General features: G+C 42.4%; 2 protein-coding genes across 7 annotated transcripts in view; one reads left to right on the forward strand and one right to left on the reverse strand.

The window, feature by feature from the left end:
* Window positions 1–887: 887 nt before the first annotated feature.
* On the forward strand, window positions 888–2,591 carry LOC101005923 (protein FAM106C-like). The gene has a single exon (XM_009190406.4). It carries the CDS (start codon window positions 971–973, stop codon window positions 1,463–1,465), a length of 495 nt encoding a protein of 164 aa, XP_009188670.2. The 5' UTR covers window positions 888–970; the 3' UTR covers window positions 1,466–2,591.
* A 2,442-nt stretch (window positions 2,592–5,033) lies between these two features.
* The window catches only part of USP32 (ubiquitin specific peptidase 32), a 218,412-nt gene continuing 200,101 nt past the window's right edge, over window positions 5,034–23,344 (reverse strand). For 4 of the 6 annotated variants that reach the window (XM_003912864.3, XM_009190404.4, XM_031657487.1 and 1 more), the window contains 7 exons: window positions 19,326–19,412; window positions 17,058–17,178; window positions 11,933–12,124; window positions 11,004–11,292; window positions 9,169–9,593; window positions 8,410–8,502; window positions 5,075–7,292 (listed from right to left, as the gene is read on the reverse strand). In XM_003912864.3, the coding sequence (XP_003912913.1) occupies window positions 7,119–7,292; window positions 8,410–8,502; window positions 9,169–9,593; window positions 11,004–11,292; window positions 11,933–12,124; window positions 17,058–17,178; window positions 19,326–19,412 (1,381 nt within the window). In that variant the 3' untranslated portion in view covers window positions 5,075–7,118. Of the gene's footprint in view, window positions 7,293–8,409; window positions 8,503–9,168; window positions 9,594–11,003; window positions 11,293–11,932; window positions 12,125–17,057; window positions 17,179–19,325; window positions 19,413–23,344 lie in introns of all 6 variants that reach the window. The other 2 variants (XM_021929123.2, XM_009190403.2) reach the window with 1 other exon arrangement.

Below are 23,344 nucleotides of genomic sequence, written 5' to 3' on the forward strand. Positions count from 1 at the left end.
GATGATGACCACGGGCATCTCCTACTCCATTCTGGAGGCTCCCTGTTGATCCCTAATGTGGAAGTCCCCTTCTTCCTCCCCAGTTTGTAATCGCAGCGGACACTGGGGTTTAGCCATCAGCAGCAGAGGATCCTGCTACAGAAGACTGAAGGGTGGTACTGAAAAAATCATCAGATCAGCAGAGAAGTCCTGTCCCCTTATCCGCAGGGCCTTGGACGGCTCCTCCAACCAGGCACATGTCTCCTTCCTGGGCTGCACTCAGCTGTGACTGGGCTCCTCTCTCTGGCATGCCTCCTCCCTGTCAAAGTTCTTCTAGGTTTTCCCCCTTCTGCCTCCTTTTTTCTTCCTCCTCCACTTCCTTCAGTCTTCCTGGGGCATTTCAAGCCTCGTACCCATCTGTGAGTTCCTCTTGGGCTCGTGGTAAGGTCTAAAGTTTGTTATCAAGAGAAATTCTAGCCAAAGCAGATTGTGAATATGAAAAAGAGAGAAATTACAGCAAACAGAACTTATGCTTATAATAAAATGGTCTAAAATAGAAATGTATGCGCCAGGCGTGGTGGCTCACACCTGTATTCCCAGCACTTGGGGAGGCTGAGTCGGGTGGATCACCTGAGGTCAGGAGTTCGAGACCAGCCTGGTCAACGTGGTGAAAACCTGTCTCTACTGAAAATACAAAAATTAGCTGGGTGTGGTGGCGTGTGGCTGTAATCCCAACTACTTGGGAGGCTGAGGCAGGAGAAACACTTGAGTCCGGGAGGTGGAGGTTTCAGTGAGCCGAGATAGTGCCACTTCACTCCAGCCTGGGCGACAAGAGTGAAACTCTGTCTCAAAAAAAACTAAAATAAATAAATATATAAATAAAATAGATATGTACTTATGCAAACCACAGAAAAATGTTTGGCAACCATCCCAAGATACCTGACAATGTGAAATACTTCTATTACCACTGGCCTGACCTTCAAAGGCCTTCATGGCCCCTGCCTTGCTGTTATCGTCTATGTTCCTCTTGCATCTTCCACTCAGCACGAACAGGCTGCATTGCCTCCAAAACGCACCACTTGAATCCTGCCTCTGCTCCTTTGTCCATCTGAATCACCCTCTCCACGTTTCTGACCCTGCAATCCTGATCTCACTTCATGAGGAGGCAGTTCGCTTCCCTTTTGCATTTAGCTTTCCCCGGGATACACTGTCAACAGCCTACTGTCTGATGTCATCAGTCAGCACTTCATCAGAGACAATTATGTCTACAAAGCTTTTGGCTAATTACTGTCACTCCTCCTTACACATGTGCATATGTATATCATCTTTCCCTAGTGAGACTGGAAATAATGATTCCTTCCCTGGAGGAGTGGTTTCCATAAATGACCAACCCACTGACCAGTGCAAGCTAGCTGCGAAAGAGCTTCCTCTGAGGAACTTATCAGATGCAGATTCTTGGACTGCATGGGAAAGGAGGATCTCATAAATCTGGCTGTAATAGACACAGGACATTAGGTGTAATATGGGCGGGACTCCGGACTCAGCATATCCAACAAGCTGCTGGCTGATTCTGATGGTGCCGACGAATTATCAGGTTGGGAACTGCTGCCGCCAGAGAACCTAGCAGAGAGCTGCCAGGTGCTCACTCCCCTATTGTTTGGGTGCATGCCTCCTGATAATGAACTTGATCATAACATTATTGTTATATTATGCCTGTATTGTTTCCTTAAGTGAGGGAAGAATGCTTTTGAGTACCTAATAGGTGGCAAGCTCTGTGCCTACTTACATACATGATCCATTCCTTTTAATAACCTTTGGAAATAAAGTGGTATTTTCATTGGGCATTAGAAATCTGAAAACTTTCGTTTACAGTTGTTGCAACAGCAGAACTAGAATTTGACCTCCGACATAATGGGCTCAAAGTCTATGACCTTTCTACTTACCAGGGGGCATGAACTGCCGGTTTGTATCTGGCTTGATGATACCTTCGTTGGGCAGCACGGTGTTCAAAATTTTAAAAATTTACCAACACTTCTAAACTGCATACTTTGTATTAATATCTGGGTTTCTGGCTTCTCTTCATGGGAAAAACAAACAAAAAAGGTTTGGTGAACACTGGGGCCCACATTCCTGCAAGGCAACAGTCACATGGAGCCTTTAGATGGGCATGTGCCTAGAACTCACTACAGTCCCCATCACTCCCTATTCTCTTACATCCTATTCCCAACTAGGTTCTCATAGGCCTGGGTTTGTGACTGCTGTACACTTACCTACTCTCTTGCTTCCCACTGGTCAGAAAGTCTGGCAAACTTAAAAGGCCTCTTTTTGTTGCTTTCTCCTGTATGGATCTCTGATCACAGAGGTGTGTGCATTTCTGACCTTGTGATTTCAATACTAAGGAAGCTGTTGGTACATTATCAAGGGAAACTGGGATCGCTGCTCCCCAAGTTACACATTCTGGTGTGTCCCAGTAAAATTCTATATTCAGCCTCCAAACTAGCTGGGAAAAATGTGGCAAATCATCTTACTTGCTCCAATTCAGTGGTGTTTGGAAGTAAGAAGTCACTGTGAGCAATGCCACCAAGTGGTGGAGAGACTCCGTGCCGAATCGCCACCTTCAGCCAGAGAGGCTGGGAGGCTCAAGACCTCTCAACGCACAGGGCCATTCAGAAACTAGAAACAAAGTGCTTGCCCGTCTCCCGAGGCTGGTCCTTCCAAGGCTTTTTTTTTTTTTCTTTTGAGACAAGGTCTCACTGTCACCCAGGCTGGAGTGCAGTGGCACAATCGAGGCTCACTGCAACCTCAACCTTCTGGGTTCAAGCGATCCTCCCACCTCAGCCTCCAGAGTAGCTGGGATGACTACAGGCATGGGCCACCACACCCAATTGATTATTATTATTATTTTTTTTTAAGAAATGAGGTCTCGCCATATTGCTCAGACTGGCCTTGAACCAGCCCACTTTTAGCTTTTTAAAAGACAGCCTTGGCCAGTCATGGCAGCTCACACCTGTAATCCCTGCACTTTAGGAAGCTGAGGTGGGCAGATAGCTTGAGCCGAGGAGTTCAAGACCAGCCTGGGCAACATGATGAAACCCCATCTCTACAAACATTAGCTGTGTGGTGGCGCACATCTGTGGTCCCAGCTACTGGGGAGGCTGAGGTGTGAGGATTGCTTGAGCCTGGGAGGTCAAGGCTGCCATGATTACCCCACTGCATTTACAGCCTGGGCAACAGAGTGAGACCCTGCCTCTATTAAAAAAAAAAAAAAGAAGAAAAGAAAGAAACCTAAAAACAGACTGGCACTTAAAAGAGTTGTGCTTCATTTTTTGACTTTCTGTATTAATTTTCTGTTTGTTCCTTTCCTTAAACAAGCTGCCACTGCTGCTGATTCAACATGTTTCATTTTATACCTTTTTTTTTTTTTGAGACAGTTTCGCTCTTGTTGCCCAGGCTGGAGTGCAATGTCGTGATCTTGGCTCACTGCAACCTCTGCCTCAGCTTCCCAAGAAGCTGGGATTACAGGCATGTACCACCACGCCCGGCTAATTTTATATTTTTAGTAGAGATGGGGTTTCTCAATGTTGGTCAGGCTGGTCTTGAACTCTCAACCTTAGATGATCCGCCTGCCTTGGCCTCCCAAAGTGCTGGGATTACAGGCATGAGCCACTGGGCCTGGCCCATTTTATACATTTTTAATATGTATTCTTGTTTTTGGAAAATGTGAACAGAGGGCTATTAAACTCTTTTAGAGTCGGTATAGTAAAGAGGTAAAAAAAGGCCGGGCGCGGTGGCTCAAGCCTGTAATCCCAGCACTTTGGGAGGCCGAGACGGGCGGATCACGAGGTCAGGAGATCGAGACCATCCTGGCGAACATGGTGAAACCCTGTCTCTACTAAAAATACAAAAAACTAGCCGGGTGAGGGTGGCGGCTGTAGTCCCAGCTACTGGAGAGCTGAGCAGAAAAATGGCGTAAACCTGGGAGGCTGGGAGGCTTGCAGTGAGCTGAGATCCGGCCACTGCACTCCAGCCTGGGTGACAGAGCGAGACTCCATCTCAAAAAAAAAAAAACAAAAAAAAAAACACAACAAAACAAACCAAAAAAACCCTCTTTGTAAGACAGGATTGAATATCGTTGGACTGAGCACTTACCAAGCAACTGTGCCAGGCATTTGTGTCCATTTAATTCTTACAAGCCTGAGTGTAAGGTATTTTAATTTTATAGGTGAACAAATAGAAGCCGAGGGTGAAGGACCTACAGCTGTCACCTTCATTTCTTCGCAACACTGCCAACTGTCTCCTTGGATCTCCCAGACAGACAACTAGGGATATCCGGTTTCTCAGTGCCCCCTACAAACCTAGACTCATTTCAAGGCATTATGCAAATGAGAAGCTTTCCTTCTCTTCACCTCATCTCCTGATCTGCACAAAAAAAGACTGTAGGACCCCCTGTAGGTACCAATGTAGGCACCAATCCTCAGTTTACCACCTGCTCTCTACTTGCTTCCCTGCCATAACTTTCTAAAAGGGATGTGAGCCATGTTTAAAGTCACCTGGTCACTGCAGGGATCTTGTTCTACCCTCTACATCAGTGGTTGCCAACCTTTTTGGCACCAGGGACTGGTGTTGTGGAAGACAATTTTTCCACGGACTGGGGGGACGGGGGGAATGGTTTCAGGATAAAACTGCTCCACCTCAGATCATCAGGCATTAGATTCTCATGAGGAGTGCACAACCTAGACTGTAGCACGCACAGTTCACAATAGGGTTCGTCCTCCTGTGAGAATCGCATGCCGCTGCTGATCTAACAGGAGGCAGAGCTCAGGCGGTAATGGGAGCCAGGCGGAGCGGCTATAAATACAGCGCGCCGCTCACCTCCTGCTGTGCAGCCCGGTTCCTAACAGGCCATGGACAGTACTGGTCTGCAGCCCGGAAGGTGGGGAATCCTGCCCTACAGAGTTTCCAGCCTCAGAGATGAAGCATCCCCTCTGTAAGTCAGAAAGAAATTATTCAAGTAGCAGAATTAAAACAGGATCACAGAGAGGGAGGCTGAAGAATTTGACTTTCTGGGTTTACTCGTATGAGGAAAAACAACACATAGAGGCATCCACAGTATTTAATTTGTTTGGATAATAGTTACAGATAAACAGGTACACCCCATATACAATTACCAATACTTTTTATACAGTTCATATTTCAGTACATCAACACTATTTTATTTACACTCTATGTACATTAACATCTTTCTAATGTCAGTGCATTGTCAACAAGTTTTATACAGTAATTTACAAGGTGAATGTAGTTAATAGTTAATTTAATAAATTTTCTGCTAGTTCATGAATTAAAAAAATTAATTACAACCAGTATAACAAACACAGATCAAACAACATTAGTAGATTGTGCTACCTGCTTAAATAAAACACCTGTAAAGAAATTATTTAAAATCTTCCACTTTTTAATGGGACATGTCCAGGTAGGAATGGACAGATTTTATATACTGAAAATCTTGAAACTATAAAGTATGCATTTTGTCTGACTTTATTACATTAGACAATTGAGGCCACTCCTACCTACTTGCAATTATATTTTCTCTGAAAAGGATTTCACTTTAGGTAGCCATTTAAGATAACCTTTCCAAATGCTTTGAGAACTAGATATTAATAGTTACTGGCCTCAGATATCAGAACACAAATGCTTAGTTACATTGGTAATTACTACCTATGAGGAAGAAAGGGTAGTGGAATCTGACAGTTAATGAGAATCAACTTGCAGGATCTAAATGAATAAACAAAGACCAAAAATAAGGTGAAACATTTCCTTCAAGTATATATTAAAAAACTACATGAAAAAAATGCTACCTGAAATAAATAATATTTATACTTTTGTTCCAGTCTTGAATAATTGGAGGAAAAAATGAAGTAAGCAAAGAAACATAACTTTCAATGACTACTGTAAAATTAAAAAAAAAAAGACAAATATCAAAATAAAAAAATTACTGGACATGCAAACAAAGCAAAACTAAAGTTGACTTCCTAAAACCACCAATTTCATTAAATATACTTATGAACTCCTAATGTCTGGGATGTGTTTTGTTTGTAATTTATAGCCCTTAGAGCCATCAAATACACACAAGCAAGTTCATCTGCATGTGTTCTCTCTTTTTTAAAGTGCAAAGCAAACACGGAAAAGAACAACCACTAATTGTGAAACGCGATCTAGCTCCGATGCTGCTTACCTTCCCAGAAGCTCTTGTTGCAACATGTGCATGTGAAGATGGTGCAAATATTGGCAACTGCCCCCCCTCCCTCAGCATGGGCGGGGCCGGGGGTGCAGAATACATTTCGGAGGATACTTGAAGTATCCTAAATGTAAGATGCCTCTGCTGGGAGGGCCATGGTAGCTGGATTTCCCAGGATGCTTTTTCTTTCTACTGGGTCTTCTACTGGGTCTCTGAGTAGAAGGCACATAGCTCTTAAGAGAGCCTCCCTTTTAGACTGACCACTATATGCCCCAGCTACCAATGACTGGTTGTGTCTCAAACATAAACACAACAACAAAAACAAAAAGCAAGAAAGACAAAGAAAGGGTAGCGAAACAGTTTTAAAAATAAATGGAAAAATCCTCGTCCATGCCATAAGAATCATTTGCACACCTTCATGATCTTGCTTTCTCCATCTTGTCAATATAATGGAATAAAACTTCAGGAAAAAGGAGGTAGCATATCATGTCGTCCCTAGACAACATTATAATTTTTTGTTTTTTACTTTGACTCCAAGGAAATCTTTAATATTTGTTATGATTATTGGTAAACTCTATACTCACTACATATTTGTTCATATCTGGACAAGCACAAATTGAATTCTTATTTGGTCCCAGGTGGCTGGTGCCAAACCTTTTGTTTACAGGCTAATGGTGGGATCTGCCTGAAAGTTCTCTATCAGAGAGCTTGTATGAGACTTCAAAATAAAATTATTACTACTCTTAAAGTTAACTATTTTAATTAGAATTTTTATTTTGTGCTTCAGGGTCACAGGATAAAATAACTACATTTAGCTTGCCTTTCAGTGACACTTTTGCCAAATGTCAGCTACAAGGAGTCATCTCCCTCACTACCAAGCTGTCTAGCAGCCAGAGTGGTAGCTTTACTGTAACACACAGTACTTTTTGTAATCAGACTCAAAGTCTTCATCCATACTGCTTGTGTCTGCCATCTTTTTGCCATCAATCTTTGGCAGAAATTGTGCATAGTCTATCCCCTGCTGCTCATAGAAAAGAATGTAGGCAGAGTCGGTGTCAATTTCATCAGGGTGAAGTTCCTGAAAGGGCAAGAAAAACCTTTAACAAAAAGCCATCACTATTATGGCTCTAAATCCTTGCCAGGAAAGGGAAGACCAACCCTCTGCAATTACTAAACCTGATGGCTTCCAATAAGCTCACTAGTTTGGCTGTCTCACACCTGCCCCTTTAAAATGAGCCCCATTATTTCCAATGTTTGCTTTGGGGAAAATATTTTGACCATAGACAAGCCAAAAAAGAATGACCTAAAATCCCATCAAATTCTATTTATTTATTTATTTTGAGACGGAGTCTTGCTCTGTCACCAGGCTGGTGTGTAGTGGTGTGATCTCAGCCCACTGCAACCTCTGCCTCCTGGGTTCAAGTGATTCTCCTGCCTCAGCCTCCCGAGTAGCTGGGACTACAGGCGCGCGCCACCACGCCCGGCTAATTTTTTGTATTTTTAGTAGAGACAGGGTTTCACCATATTAGCCAGGATGGTCCCAGTCTCCTGACCTCATGATCCGCCCACCTCAGCCTCCCAAAGTGCTGGGATTACAGGCATGAGCCACCACGCTCGGCCCAACCCCATCAAATTCTAACAGTCTAGAAGATAGGAGCTTTTTGCATTAACTAACTCCCCCTTTTTTTTTTTTTGAGACAGAGTCTCTCTCTGTTGCCCAGGCTGGAGTGCAGTGGCGCAATCTTGGCTCACTGCAACCTCCACCTCCCAAGTTCAAGCCATTCTCCTGCCTCAGCCTCCCGAGTAGCTGGGATTACAGGCATGCACCAACACGCCTGACTAATTTTTGTGTTTTCAGTAGAGATGGGGTTTCACTATGTTGGCCAGTCTGGTCTCCAACTCCTGACGTCAAGTGATCCACCTCCTCAGCCTGCCTCAGCCTCCCAAAGTGCTGGGATTACAGGCATGAGCCACTGCGCCCAGGCAACTAACTCTTCATTTTTCCTCACTACTCATGTTTTCATTCCCTACTCTGCATATCACTTTTGTTCCTTTAATACTGACAGCATCTCTATATTGATTCTAACAGAAATATCTATTTCCTATTCAAGAGATAATCCATTATTTCAACAAATGTTCCCCAGTTCTGTTGATATTCTGTTTCTAACTTTCATTCAAAGTTTGAGAATGTTTACCTTACAGCTGCTGTCATTGTAACAGTACCACTTGCAGTTTGGGTTTTTGGCATAAGTGACGTAATGGCCCCCACCCAGAATTCCTGAATGGCACTGTAAGAGATAAGAGAGTGGAGGTATGTTAGTAGTAAACTGTACTATGGCCAGGGTATAGCGCTAGGATCTGAGTAGGAGAACACTGATCATGTAAATGATCAGTAGGTGAAAAAATATTTTAGAACTCTCTTTTTCTAAAACGAAAATAAGCAAAAAGCAAAATTCAAAAGTCATAAGCTCCAAGTCTTGTGTGGATAAACAATCATTTTATAATTGTAATTACTATATTATTATTATTATTATTGAGACAGGGACTTGCTCTATCACCCAGGCTGGGGTGCAGTCGAGTGATCACAACTGTCTAAAGACTTGACCTCCTGGGCTCAGGTGATCCTTCTGCCTCAGCCTTCCAAGTAGCTGGGACCACAGGCACATGCTACCATACGTAGCTCCATTCAAAAATTATTTGAAGAGATGGGGCCCAGGCTGGTCTCTAACTTCTGGGCTCAAGCTATCCTCCTGCCTCAGCCTTCTAAAGTTCTGGGATTACAGGTGTGAGCCACCACACCTGGACAGGCCAAGATTTCTATGTTAACTTTGTCTATCACTAAGCTCAATGCTAGGAAATAAGCAGGACCTGAAAAAATACTTGCTGATGAATACATGAAGACAACTGAACAAAACACAGACCACTCTCTGAAAACCATATAATAAACCACTTACCGAAATTGCATATAGATTATAAATAGGCTTAATACGAGTGTCTTCTCTTTGGTCATCAGTGCTGTCTTCTTCACTGTGGTTTCCAAGCTGACCATTGCTGTAGCCATTGCCACATGCTTCATGCTCATAAAGGAATCCATTGGCCAAAGCTACCTCGTGGTCCTGAGGAGTGACCAGCTCTGGCTGGCTGCCCCCCAGCATATGCCCTCGGCTCAAGGCGTCAGCCAGCTCACAGATCTGCCCAGCCCCATTATCTCTGCTGGCATCCAAGTTCTCCTTACTACTTGACAGTTTATTTTTGCTGCCAATCTGGGGCAGCCGGAGCCTCCCTTTGCTCCTCCCCAAAGTCCGTGGGCTGCTACTAGGGCTGCTGTTTTTGCTGGAGGGACAGCTGGCTCCACTTTTTCTTGATGAAGAAGGAGAACCTATGAACAGGACAGAAGAAAAGATTCACAAATCCAAATGCCACAAGGTAAGCCGGCCCCAAATGCTAACTCTGAGGTTAGCTTCACAACTGTACACACAAAGGTGAAGACAGGGGAGTCGTGACTGGCTGCTCTTTAGTTCCTATTATGTAGCCAGTAAGTTACATTTTTGTCTTCTTCAATGCCAAGTCCCTATAAGCAACAATGTCCTGAAAATGTAAAGTACATTATAGGGACTCAGAAAATAGCAGAAAGATGATTTATGTCAGATTCAGCTGAAAAAAATCTAACTATTAGAGTAAGGAGTTTTCCAAACACAGATTCCTCTCCTTTGTAAAATTAGACAAAAAATGTGACCACCATGTACTGAGTACTTCCTATTGTTAGGCATGGTACTGGGAATTTCCTGCTGTCCATTGTTACCTCTATGTCTCACAAAAATCCTGTAAGGCTTTAAACTTTTTGGTCATAGCCTCTTACCCAATTCTCTTTTATACCTTTAAAAATTACTGAGAACCCTTAGAATTTTATGTGAATTTTATCTATCAATATTTCCCATATCAGAAATTAAAACAGGAATGAGAAAGTACAATACATTAGCACAGAATTCACTGTCAAAGTGACAATATTATTCCATGTCATCTTGTCTCTCACACCATTGTACACTTGTGAGAGAATGAAAGTGAAAAGGTACATATTGTTTTAGTATTTTTATGAAAATAGTTTTGGGCCAGGTGCAGTGGCTCACACCTGTCATCCCAGCACTTTAGGAGGCCAAAGGAGGAGGATCCCTTGGGCGCAGGAGTTCGAGCCCAGCCTGGGAAACATGTAGAGCCCCATCTCTACAAAAAGTACAAAAATTAGCCAGGTGCAGTGGTGTGTGCCTGTAGTCCCAGCTACTCAGGAGGCTGAGGTGGGAGGATCGATTGACCCCAGGAGTTCGAGGCTGCAGTGATCTGTGATCTGTGTTGCACCACTGCCCTCCAGCCTGGGTGACAGAGTGAGACCCTGTCTCAAAAAAATAAAAAATAAAAAAAATAAAAATAAAGAGTTTTGATCCTCCAGACCCCTTGAAAGATGGGGAAACTCAGAACTTTTGCTATAAGGGGACAAGACAGCAGCTACCATTCCTGTTTACCATATATCAGGCACTGTGTGAAGTGCTTTACTCTCCATGTGTCAAACTCTCAACTCTGTAAACCTGGTATTATCTCCATTTTGCAGATGAGAAAATAGATTCGGGGAGGCTGAATCTCTTGCTAAAAGTTACACAGCTCAAATACAGATAGGTCTGATTCCAGATAGGTTCCTTTCACCAACCAACCTGATGTTCTGAAACAAAAGACAGAGAAACATATGTAGCCTACAGGAGTCCCAAGAAAGCACCTGCATAAGGCCCCCAGGCCTCACCTTTCGGGCTGCTGATGATGTTAGCGCTGAGTGAGGATGGGCTTTTGCTCAGGAGCACGTCCTCTTCCCCAGCCGAACTCTGCGCATCCACTTTCTTCACCTCTCTTGCCAGAACCCGGGGCTCGGAAAGCTCATCCCCCTGGGGTGTGAGTGGTTTACGCCGACAGAGAGCCGGGTCTCTTGGTACCAAAAAAGCACTTGGATCAAAACTTTCCCGAGGAAATTTGACAATTTTCTGTGATTTTATCCACCGACCATTTACAAATTGAAATCGCTTAAGATGAATAATCTGGAGAAGTAAAGGTAGAAAACATCTGCATTAAAGGGTTCTGAAGATACAAAATTTACATAGAAAAAACAAGTCAAATACATGTGAATGTTTGAGAATATATAACAGAACATTTACTCTTCATAATTTTTTAAAGACTTCAAAAATATGGTTTCATAAAGGCCTCCACACAGGCCCCAGTGCACTGGTATGCTTGTGCACACACACTCCACTCAGCAGTGTGCCACAGCCATGTGACAGCGCAGTGGGTGTTGCCTCTGTGCTCAGTTGCTCTTCTAGAGTCCACAAAGGGCCAGCCGAAGCTTCCTCTCTCCACAGAGCCAGAAGTTCACCCTCTCCTGAAGTTCAAATTCACCATGTTTTACCCCTTGTGGCAGTTCTCACATCGCACTGAATTGCAGTTACTGTGTACCTGACTGATCTCTTCTTCTAGGTTATAAGCTCTTTAGGAAAAGGAACTACCAAATATTTGTAGAAAGATTCATCTCTGTACTCAACATAAAAACCTTGTACAGAAAGTGTTTTAAACACTGCTGCAGGAAGGGTCGTATTCTCAGAAATAACAAAACCTCATGTTTGTTCATGTCTTCTTTCTTTCATGCTAAATTCCTGCTCTCTCAGAGGTAGGACTGTAACATACCAGGATGGGTGGAAGCCTCCAGAGATCCAGCTTCTTTGTTGCTAAGCAGTGGGTCTTACACTTGGAACAGTAGTACATCTCATTTTCCCCTAGCTCTTCCTCACTGGTGAAAGCACGGAGACAGCTGTCCAGGTTGATGGGCTCGGCTTGTGCTCGCCGACTCTGCTCCACACTCTCATGCTCATCGACAACCTGCAGGTAGAGGGAACAGGAGGAAAGGGGTGTGTGGGAAGGCATTTAAAGTGGTGATCTAGCTATGCATCAACCTCTCCGTCACTTACCCTTATTTTACTCTATATAAGGAAAAAGAAAATACAACTGGCTGGGTATGGTGGCTCATGCCTGTAATCCCAGCACTTTAGGAGGCCAAGGTGGGGGAATTGCTTGAATCCAGGAGTCCGAAACCAGCCTGGCCAACAGAGTGAGACCCTGTCTCTGTAAAAGAAAAATCTAAAAATTAGCCGGGCGTTGTGGCACATGTCTGTAGTCCCAGATACTCAGCAGGACTGCTTGAGCCTGGGAGGTAGAGGTTGCAGTAAGCTGTGATTACACCACTGCACTCCAGCCCAGATGACAGAGAGAGACCCTGTCTCAAAAATAAGGGAAAAGAAAACACAACCCAAACTAGAGTCTAAGCAAATACAGCACGTACACATTTATTCACAAATGTTACATCAGTAACATTCTGGATAAAATTTACATTTATATGACCATAGCTTTTCTTGAAAAATTTTTGAATGCTTCAAAATGACAAAAACAAAAATAACTGCATTTATTTAACAACTTTGGAATCCTATAAGGGATTACATGTGAGCTGGCCCTCAAGCCAGGAGTGCTGATAGAAAGCCATTTATTTTTAATCAGAAAGCCAGAGCATTATTAGTGTGCTGCAGACTTTACAGAGGCTAGGAGAAATAACATGAAACGCAGAAGCCAGATCTGGATGAGATAAGGGCACAGAAAAGCTCACCATGAGAAGACAACACAGCAGAGCCTGAAACCCCACAGGGTACAACTCATTTGCATCTGATCCCATATAAGAGTTATCAGAATACCAAGTCTATAATTATCTGTCTCCTCCCTCATGGGGCCTTTTTATCTGAGATGGCAACAAAAGGAAGAGCAAGCTCAAGAGTGTGCTGCTTTTGTTGGGAAGGCCCCTAATACCCACCCAAACCTTTGGGGTCCTGTTAATCAGCATGTTAGGCTGTGGAGCAAGAAGGAGTTAAGTATAAGAAAGGAGAGAGAGCAAAGAGTGGGTGGGGTGCAGGGATGTATGTCAGGGGTGGTGTGGAATGAAGAAGGAGAAAAGGAAGGATCTAGAGTGCAACAGAAAAAAAAGAATTTTTCCGTCTCCATTCCTGGCTGCTACCTGACAATCAATCAAGAACCACAGAGCTGGGATCCTTCTGTTTGTCCCTCTAATGTATGGGAAGGTGGGTGAAGCATCAGGGTTATAGATGCTACCAAGAGACTTCACACAGTATATATTTGTGTCCCAAAGCAGAGCCCGGACTACAAGGCCCACACTGACTGCCTCTCGGTGGCAAAGGTCACATATGTCCATCACCCACCCTATTTATTGCTCCTCCCTTCCAGAGGTGAACAGGTTCTCCTGAGGCAACTTCCTCCATGAATTTCCCTTCCTGAAACTCATGATGGGAACATTAGGCTGCCTGGAATACAAATTGGCACAGCTCAAGACATTCAGTTTAGAACGGGTTTTCAGGTGAGACTTTTTCCCTACATGAGAGGATGGTTGAGTCACGAGGCTGTCAAATGCTGCTATAAACTAGCAAGGTTGGGTTTAATCATGCAGCTAAGGTTCTAGCACTGCATAACTAACCAGGCTAAAGAGCTCATTTAAAAAGGGGAACTTAGAGGAAAATTCTTTCTTTAGAAAAGGAAATCTGGTTTGGACTTGGGTTATAGACTTCTTTTTTGAGTACAAATTCTGTAGTAACAAGATATTAACTGTCATCATCTTTTGAACTGGTCACTCAAGGAAAAAACTGACGTGCTTCAAAAGGAAACACGTTGTATCATAGTTGTTGGAATGAGTAGAAAAAGGGGTGTATCATATACGATAGTGTTTCTTTTCTCATAGCCAGTTAAATACTATCTCTATTACCTCTACTAGGAATACTTCATAGCCAACCACAAATTAGAGTAAGCTAGTAAAGAATGTTGATTTTATTGACTATATTTTCTGTGGAATACAGGCTATAGTGCTAGATGAAGACAGGGAGGAAAGAAGGCTGATAAAAAACATATTTATGGACTGCACTGACAATAATTTCTATTTATCAGTAAAATTTCCCAAAGTGATAAAGATTCCCTTTACCTCTTGGGATCTACGCTTAGATCCTCTACTCTATTTAACTTATTAAACAGTCTATAAATTACTTATAGGCATCCTCTTCTTTTTCAAAGTTGCTTTAAAGTTCATCTTTAACACAAAACATGGGAAATGAAGTAATAGTTTATATATATTTGTAAGACCATTAAAAAAGGAGAGAGGCCTAATAATTTGTCTAGTTTAATTTTCTTTCTTTCTTTCTTCCTGTTTTTTGCTTTTTTGAGACAGGGTCTTGCTCTATTACAACCCAGGCTGGAGTGCAGTGGCGAGATCACAGCTCACTGCAGCCTTGATCTCTTGGGCTCAAGCAATTCTCCAACCTCAGCATCCCAAGCAGCTGGGACTTCAGGTGCACACCACCACACCTGGCTAAACTGTGCATTTTTTTTGTAAAGACAGGGTGACGTCATATTGCCCAGGCTGGCATCTAGTTTAATTTTCTACTGAGGAATCTGAGGTCCAAACGGGAGAAATGTAAAGGATAAGAGTGATTGCCCCTCTATTCTTTTTCTGATTACCAGGTATAATATTCATGTGGAAATTTTGGAAAGCAGAGAAAAATGTAAAAAGGCAGGGAATCCTTTTATATTCTTAATACAAAGGCAACCACCGTCAAAATATTGGCAGATTTTCTTCTGTCCTTTTTCCTAAATAGTATTTTTTTCAATATTGAAGGTATTATTTCCAGTATATGCAACTTTATGTCTTGTTTTAAAAAAAACTTTCACATATCATAAGCATGTTCCCGTAAATGTTAGCAAAAACTCCTGGTAATCATTTTCAACAACTGCATTATATTTTATCCAATGAACACACCATGCTTTATTTAACCATTCCTCTAATGTGAGAAAAATGTTAAGTTGTTAATAAGTTTTACTCTCCTAAAAAATGCTATGATGATATTTGCCTGCAAATTATGGAGTAATTACAGAGTATTCTCCCCTCAGATAAATTCCTAAAAGGGAAATCACTGGAATAAAAAATATAAAGCATATGGGCAATAATCCCAGTTTGAACCAAGGTATCTGTTTTGTCTATGTGACTTTCTAAGCATATACAGAAACCCTACACGTAGGGGAGCCCAGATTAGTCATAGGGCCCCACTCCCTAGCAAGGCATCAATAGCCCTTCGTTTCCATGGTATCCTAAGTGCATCACTGAAAGTGGAAGAAGGGTAACATTTAACAGGTCACGTAGGCCGTTTCCTATAAGCAGGATGTCCTAAAGAGCTTTTCAGATTGCACACTGGACTTGTTAAAAAGGGAAGAGATTCATAGAGCCAAACAATTTATCATCATTGACAGTAATGTCTTGTCAGAATAATGCCCTGTCAGATTTTGTGCTGACAAAGATTTATGAATCTATCAACTGGTAAAATTTTCCCTCCTTGCTAGTGAGCATGATCTAGAACATTAGTTTCTCTTCAGCTTTCTTTAGGTTTAGCCTAATGATCTTTCATTTGACAAGCACCCACAAATTATACTTATTTCTGGCTAGAAAGGGCTCCCAGGAGCCTTGGTGTGTGGGGCATATTTTGGGATCTAAATAGGAAACTAGGTCTAGAATTGGTAGTTTCCCCAGTCCTCCATAGCATAACAAGACAGAAAAGTCAGTTACTGTTACTAACTTATCCAAAGGGAATGCTTTAAAAAATAGTAAAGGAAATTTCCAACTATCAAGAGTCATAAAAATGCAAAACCACTATAATTCCTCATGTGACTTAAGAAACTCCTTTGACTCTGTTGCTTTTACCTATCAGATTCTTAATGTCTTTACCCTTCAAATAATATTTGGTTCATTAAAACTGCCTGAGGCAAACATTTTTAGGTACGGAGTTAAAACTATTTCTGAAGGAACATTTTCAAAATTTAAAAATTGCTCTGGTCAGAGAGCAACAATAGAAGAATGTGAAGTGTGAACAGTGGCCATTGAGATGTGCTCTTAGGTACCCAAAATTGAAACATTTCAGTCCTTTCTCTAACTTTTCTGATCACTATGTCTATTAAAGGTAGCAGTTATAGCCCTGGGACACATTTGAACTAAGTAACTGTGGTTACCAAATGCTGCAACTTCAGTAATATTTAACAGAGAGATGCTTATTGATATGTCATGGCCAGACACAGTTTTGTTTCAAGGTTCACTTATTAATATTTTTGAAATTTAATGCCTGCTATAGTTGGATATAGTTTGTCTCCACCAAAATGCATGTTGAAATTGGATCCCCGATGTGGCCTTGTTAGCTGGGGCCTAGTAGGAGGTGTTTGGGTCATGGGGGTGAAACTCTCATAAATACTTGGGGCCATTCTTGCAGTAGTGAGTTTCCAAGACAGCAGGCTGTTAGAAAGCGAGGATCTTCCTCCTGTTTGGTCCTCCCTCTTGCCTGTGTCTGTTCTCCTTTGATTCTCTCTGCCATGTTATGATGCAGCACAGAAGCCTTTGCCAGAAGCCAGGACCACGTCCTTGAACTTCCCAGGCTGCCGAACAGTAAGCTAAATAAACCTCTCTTCTTTGTAAGTTACCAGCCTCACGTCCTCTGTTACAGCAACACAAAATGGACAAAGACAATGCCCCAATACAATGAACTCCAGAAGCTGGAAAATGAAAAAACCCAAGCAAACATGTCAATATATTAGGTGCCACAGAGGATCCCAATGAAGGTTTTTCTGGTTGTTTTTAAATTGTCTAAAACAGAAATGGCATAATAGTTAAACTGGGGGAAATTTTCCATATAAAAACCACCATTTTATGGTGGCCCTAAATACTTACCCTTTCCTGGGATGTTTGATAGCGAAGGTGAAGGGCTGTGGGGTCCCAATCCACAGCAATATAGGCATTTCCAATGAAAGCTCTGTCTTCCCCACAATCAATTTTACAGCCTCGGCAAAATCTAAAAAGGGGGAAAATATCCACAGAGGAAGAAATAATTATGAAGGAATCTGAATTTTCTTCATAAAAAATATTCTTCCTTCCTACTTTTCTGCTTTCCTCTTGGGCCTCACAATTGGTCATGAGTTTCTAACTTCATACTCTGATAAATGTAAGGATACTTATTAATAATTATTATTATTTCAGGAAATCATGCTTTTCACTGTTCAAGTCTTTATTTTTACAAAGTACTTGATAACCATCTGTTAATCACAGGAAGATGTGAACTTTATGGCAAATAAATGACATGGGAATTGGCTGTTTGAGATACTACAGCACTCAAGAAATTCCAAATTCAGTTATTTAATGCTCTGAGGTAGGACAATTTATCTGGTATAACACCTAGCTCCTTGTTTGTAAAATGGCAGATTAAATAAATGCATATAAAAGTTTACAAAGGCCAGGCATGGTGGCTCACACCCGTAATCCCAGCACTTTGGGAGGCCGAAGCAGATGGATCACCTGAGGTCAGGAGTTCGAGACCAGCCTGACCAACATGGTGAAACCCTGTCTCTACTAAAACTACAAAAATTAGCCAGGCATGGTGGTGGGCACCTATAATCCCAGCTACTCAGGAGGCTGAGGCAGGAGAACTGCTTGAACCTGAGAGGCGGAGGTTACAGTGAGTCGAGGTCGCACCACTGCACTTCCAGCCTGGGCGATAGAGTGAGATTCTGTTTATTAAAAAAAAAAAAAAAGTTTCTAGAATTGCAGGGGTGGGGTGGGAGATGGGGTAGGGGAGGATGATATAATATTAAGTCATGGTTCCAATGCCTACTTTATTATTATTATTATTTTTTTCTTGAGATGGAGCCTCGCTCTGTCACCTGAACAGGCGTGCAGTGGCATGATCTCGGCTCACTGCAAGCTCTGCCTCTCGGGTTCTCCTGCCTAAGCCTTCCGAGTAGCTGGGACTACAGGCGCCCGCCACCACGCCCGGCTAATTTTTTGTATTTTTAGTAGAGACGGGGTTTCACCGTGTTAGCCAGGATGGTCTCCATCTCCTGACCTCATGATCTGCCTGCCTCGGCCTCCTAAAGTGCTGCGATTACAGGTGTGAGCCACCATGCCCAGCTAATGCCTAGTTTAGACTCAGTTTGTTAAGTCTGTTGCAGTTCTCTAAAGGTGGACTTTAGTATCATTAGGCATTTTCACTGCTGTAACAGCAATGACCAATCAATCTCCATAACTCTTTAAAAACCAAGAACAGATTTCCAGCAAGGTCTAGTAAAGACTGTTCTACTGTGCTCAGAACTGGCAAACTTATTTATATCTAAGGAGAGGCTTGGCGTGGTGGCTCACACCTATAATCCCAGCACTTTGGGAGGCCAAGGTGAGTGGATCACCTGAGGTCAGGAGTTCAAGACCAGCCTAACATGGCAAAACCGCATTTCTACTACAAATACAAAAATTAGCTGGGTACAGTGGTGCACGCCTGTAGTCCCAGTTACTCGGGAGGCTGAGGCAGGAGAATTGCTTTAACCCAGGAGGCAGAGGTTGCAGTGAGCTGAGATTGAGTCACTGCACCCCAGCCTGGGCGACAGAGCGAGACTCTATCTCAAACAAAAAAACAAACAAACAAAAAAAAAAAAAAAAAAGGAGAGGAGAAGTTACAGAGTAATAAATGTTTATCACAAGTTATGAATTTGGTATGGACTGTAGAGTTTATAAAATCAGCTAAGTCTCAAAAGCAAAACTTATCTATTGACCTCAAAAGGAAGTGAAAAACTTTTTTGAGATAGAGTTCCGCTCTTGTAGCCAAGGCTGGAGTGCAGTGGCGGGACCCTGGCTCACTTCAACCTCCGCCTCCTGGGTTCAAGTGACTCTCCTGCCTCAGCCTCCCAAGTAGCTGGGATTACAGGCATGCACCACCACGCCCCGCTAATTCTGTATTTTTAGTAGAGACGGGGTTTTACCATGTTAGGCTGGTCTCAAACTCCTGACTCAGGTGATCCACCCACCTTGGCTTCTCAAAGCCACGTGCCCAGCCACAATTCTTAAGTTTTTCATTGTTCACTAATTACTTCTCAAAACTGGAAATCTTATGAAAATTTTATAATATCTAAAGCTGAAATTCTACTAAAATAATTCTTTTGCAGGTCACTTTACCTATACCATGGGCACCAAGCACAAGTGTTCCCATCTTTCTGCACAACTCGTAGAGTGAATGGATATTGATAGCCCATACTATCATCACTGAAACAGAAGAGAACAAAAAGAGTGTAAGAAGCATTTTGGGTTCGAGGTCCACCTCCTTTTCATCTTCTCTTGAAGTAATCCTAGGAAGGGGCATTTGCCACAGCAGTATGCTCATGCTGACAGCTCAACGTTACTTACCCTAATCCATTAGCTGCAGCCCTGTACCAAATACACTCTGGCTTCCCATCCTGTATCCGGGCTTACAGAAGGGTAGACATACAACTGCCAGATGTCTCTAAGGGAGTCCATGTGGCCCACGAAAATTTTATAAGATAAGCTAATCATGAAATCAAATACCAATTATCCTTCAGCCTTAATTCTATCAGAGGATTTAATTCACATTAAACTAAAATAATTAGATCTTTCCATGACAAGACCACTGACACATTGCAGAAAGCTGTATATTTAGAAGTCTTCTTTAATCAGAATCGCTGATATGGTACATGCTAAGTACTGCCTTAACTACTCAGAGTTATAAGCTTTTTGGAGTAACTTCTTTTAACTGTCAATGATTATGTCAAGATGGCCCCGTGAATTTTCCAACTTTTAAAAAAATTTACTCATCCTTGCCCTAACAAGGAGCAATGCAATAATTTATACATGTTATTGAAACATAAGTTGTACACCTTAGATGTATACACAATTCCTACTTGTCACTTATAGTTCAATAAAGCTGGAGGTAGGGGAGAAGGAAGCAACGCAAGGAATATAACATAAGAGAGGCATACTTTACAGCTCATCTGGCAACTGATAGTGGTTATTACATGGGCTACTGAAGGTAATGAAACCATGATAAAGAGTCACTGTAAGGGCAAAAGTGAGAATCACATCTGACACAGGAGTTCTCATCTTTCTGCATAACTCGTCCAGTGAATGACCATTGATAGCCTGTACTGTCTAGTACCATATCCAGATCAGGCCAGCAATAAGTGAGGAATCAAAAGAAAGGTAACGGGATAAAACAATCAAGTAGCACTCTCATAGAAAGCTGAGCAGCACTTCTCTTCTGAAAATTTCTTTTACCTTTTTGCTCTAACTGAATGAAGCCTGGCTTTCTTGAGAATCCTGCTTCCCCTGCAGACTTTTTCCATGTTTTTGGAGACAGAGTATCACTCTGTCACCCAGGCTGCAGTGCAATGGCGTGATTATGGCTCACGGTAGCCTCCACCTTTCTGGGCTCAGGTGATCCTCCCACCTCAGCCCCCCAAGTAGCTAGGATTACAGGCACGCACCACCATACCAGGCTAATTTTCACATTTTTTTGTAAAGACAGCATTTTGCCATGTTGTCCAGGCTGGTCTTGAACTCCTGGGCTCAAGTGATCCTCCGCCTCAGCTTCCTGAAGTGATGGGATTGCAGGTGTGAGTCACCACACCCTACCCCCTGCACTTTTTATTCTCATACAATCCAGAACCTGGAGGTAAAATAGATCTCTTCCTTACTCCTATGCCACTTGTACATGATTTCTTCTTCCTTCCTTTTCTAAAACATTCCAGCCTCTTTGTAGCTTGTGCTACTGAATTATGCCACCTGCTATTCCTCCTTGGAAGGTAGATCCTTTCTTTACTCACTAAAGACTGCAGCGCCCAGTTCACTGTACTTTTTCTCCACCACTTCTCCTGTTATTATTCTTGGTGACATCAACATCAATGCAATTAATACAACAGTAACTTCTCTCTTCCAACAATAACTTCCTCCACCCCATATGTAAACCCTCTCTAAATGTCATATTCTAGACTTTGTGAATACAAACTCTTCTACCTCCAGTATATCAATTCCAAGTATCCTACTTTGCAACCACCACCTCCTATCTTTTTGGGTCACTTACTTATTCAAACATCCCTATTTTAATATTTTAATGATTCTTTTACCCAAGAGAAACCTCCAATCGCTGCCCTGAAATCCTTACTTTCCTCTTTATCCACTGTCTCTGAAAATAGTCACTCTTCTACATAGACCCTGAATTCCAGGATTTTGTTCATTTAATCTAAAATTTCAAATTCATTGACATAAACACTCAATAAGTCGAGAACTATACAATGAAAACTCATGTATTCATTACCCAACTATAATAATCATCAACTCCAGGTCACTCTTATTTCATCCATAACTTTACCAAGTACCACTAGAATCAGGTGAGAGCTACCATGCCTGGCTATCTTTTTTAATGTCCGAAGGACCATTCTCTCTTTAACCCATTCCAATCTCTACTCCTTTATCTGTACTAAAATAGCTTTCACAAAGATCACCAAAGACCATTTTATCAAATCCAGCAGGCAATTCCCGGTCCTCTGTAGCATTTGAAACGACTATCACTCCTTTCTTGAAATACTTTCTTCACTTAACTCCTGGTTTTCTTCTTACATTACGGGCTGCTCCTTCTCAATCTCTCTCTCTCTCTTTTTTCTTTTTTTTTTGACAGAATCTTGCTCTGTCGGCCAGGCTGGAGTTAGGGGTGCGATCTCAGCTCACTGCGACCTCCACCTCTAGGGTTGAAGCGATTCTCATGCCTCAGCCACCCAAGTAGCTGGGATTACAGGCACGTACCACCATGCCCGGCTAATTTTTGCATTTGTAGTAGAGACGGGGTTTTGCCATGTTGGGCAGGTTGGTCTTGAACTCCTGGCCTCAAGTGATCCTCCGACTTTGGCCTCCCAAATTGCTGGGATTATAGGTATGAGCCACTGCACCCAGCCTCAATCTCTTTTGATGCTTCTTTTTCCCTTTTTAACCTCTAAATGTCGGAATGCATTATGAACTCAGTTCAGAGTTCATGTAAAGATCATGGGAATCTTCTCTATTTAACTCTCACCCTCTAAATGTTAATCATCTGGTCTCACGGCTTTAAATATCACCTATTTGTTGATGTCATCTGTATTTATATCACCAGCAAAGGGCATTCAAGTGAATTTCCCACTTGAATATATAATAGACTTCTTGCATCTAACTTGATTCTTGTCATTTCTTGCCCAAACATGCTCCTTCTCCAGTTTTCCTTTTTCCATCAAATTGTACCACAATTCACAAACAATTGCTCAAGGTAAAAAGCCAGCCTGGGCTGGGTGCAATGGCTCACGCCTGTAATCCCACCACTTTGGGAGGCTGAGGTGGGATCATGAGGTCAGGAGATCGAGACCATCCTGGCCAACACGATGAAACCCTGTCTCTACTAAAAATACAAAAATTAGCCAGGCGTGGTGGCATGCACCTGTACTCCCAGGTACTCGGGAGTTTGAGGCAGAAGAATTGCTTGAACCTGGAAGGCAGAGGTGCAGTGAGCCAAGGTTGTGCCACTGCACTCCAGCCTGGTGACACAGCAAGACTCCAGCTCAAAACAAAAACAAAAACAAAAACAACAACAACAAAAAAGGCAGCCTGGATTCCTCTTTCCCTATGCTCCACATCCAATTGATTAGCAAGTCCTAGGGAAAGCCCTAGTCTAGAAGCCCTTTAATTCAATTACTTCCTTCAAATTTAATCTTGTCCAACTTTCATCTTTACTAAACACAACATTCATCAACTGAACTGCTTATCTATTATTTGCAGTTTCCCTTTAGGATTTACTTAAATCTTAAATACTTCAAATAATTATTTATTTAAATAACTTATTTTGGCCGCGTGCGATGGTTCATGCCTGTAATCCCAGCACTTTGGGAGGCTGAGGCGGGCAGATCGCTTGAGGTCAGGAGTTTGAGACCAGCCTGGCCAACATGGTAAAACTCTGTCTCTACTAAAAATACAAAAATTAGGCTGGGCGTGGTGGCTCATGCCTGTAATCCCAGCACTTTGCGAGGCCAAGGCGGGTGGATCATGAGGTCAGGAGATCGAGACCATCCTGGCTAACACAGTGAAACCCTGTCTCTACTAAAAATACAAAAAAAAAAAAAAAAAAAAAGAAAAAAATTAGCCAGGCATGGTGGCAGGTGCCT

This window comes from Papio anubis, chromosome 17 (assembly GCF_008728515.1).
Source record: "Papio anubis isolate 15944 chromosome 17, Panubis1.0, whole genome shotgun sequence".
In the NCBI taxonomy this organism is placed as follows: domain Eukaryota; kingdom Metazoa; phylum Chordata; class Mammalia; order Primates; family Cercopithecidae; genus Papio; species Papio anubis.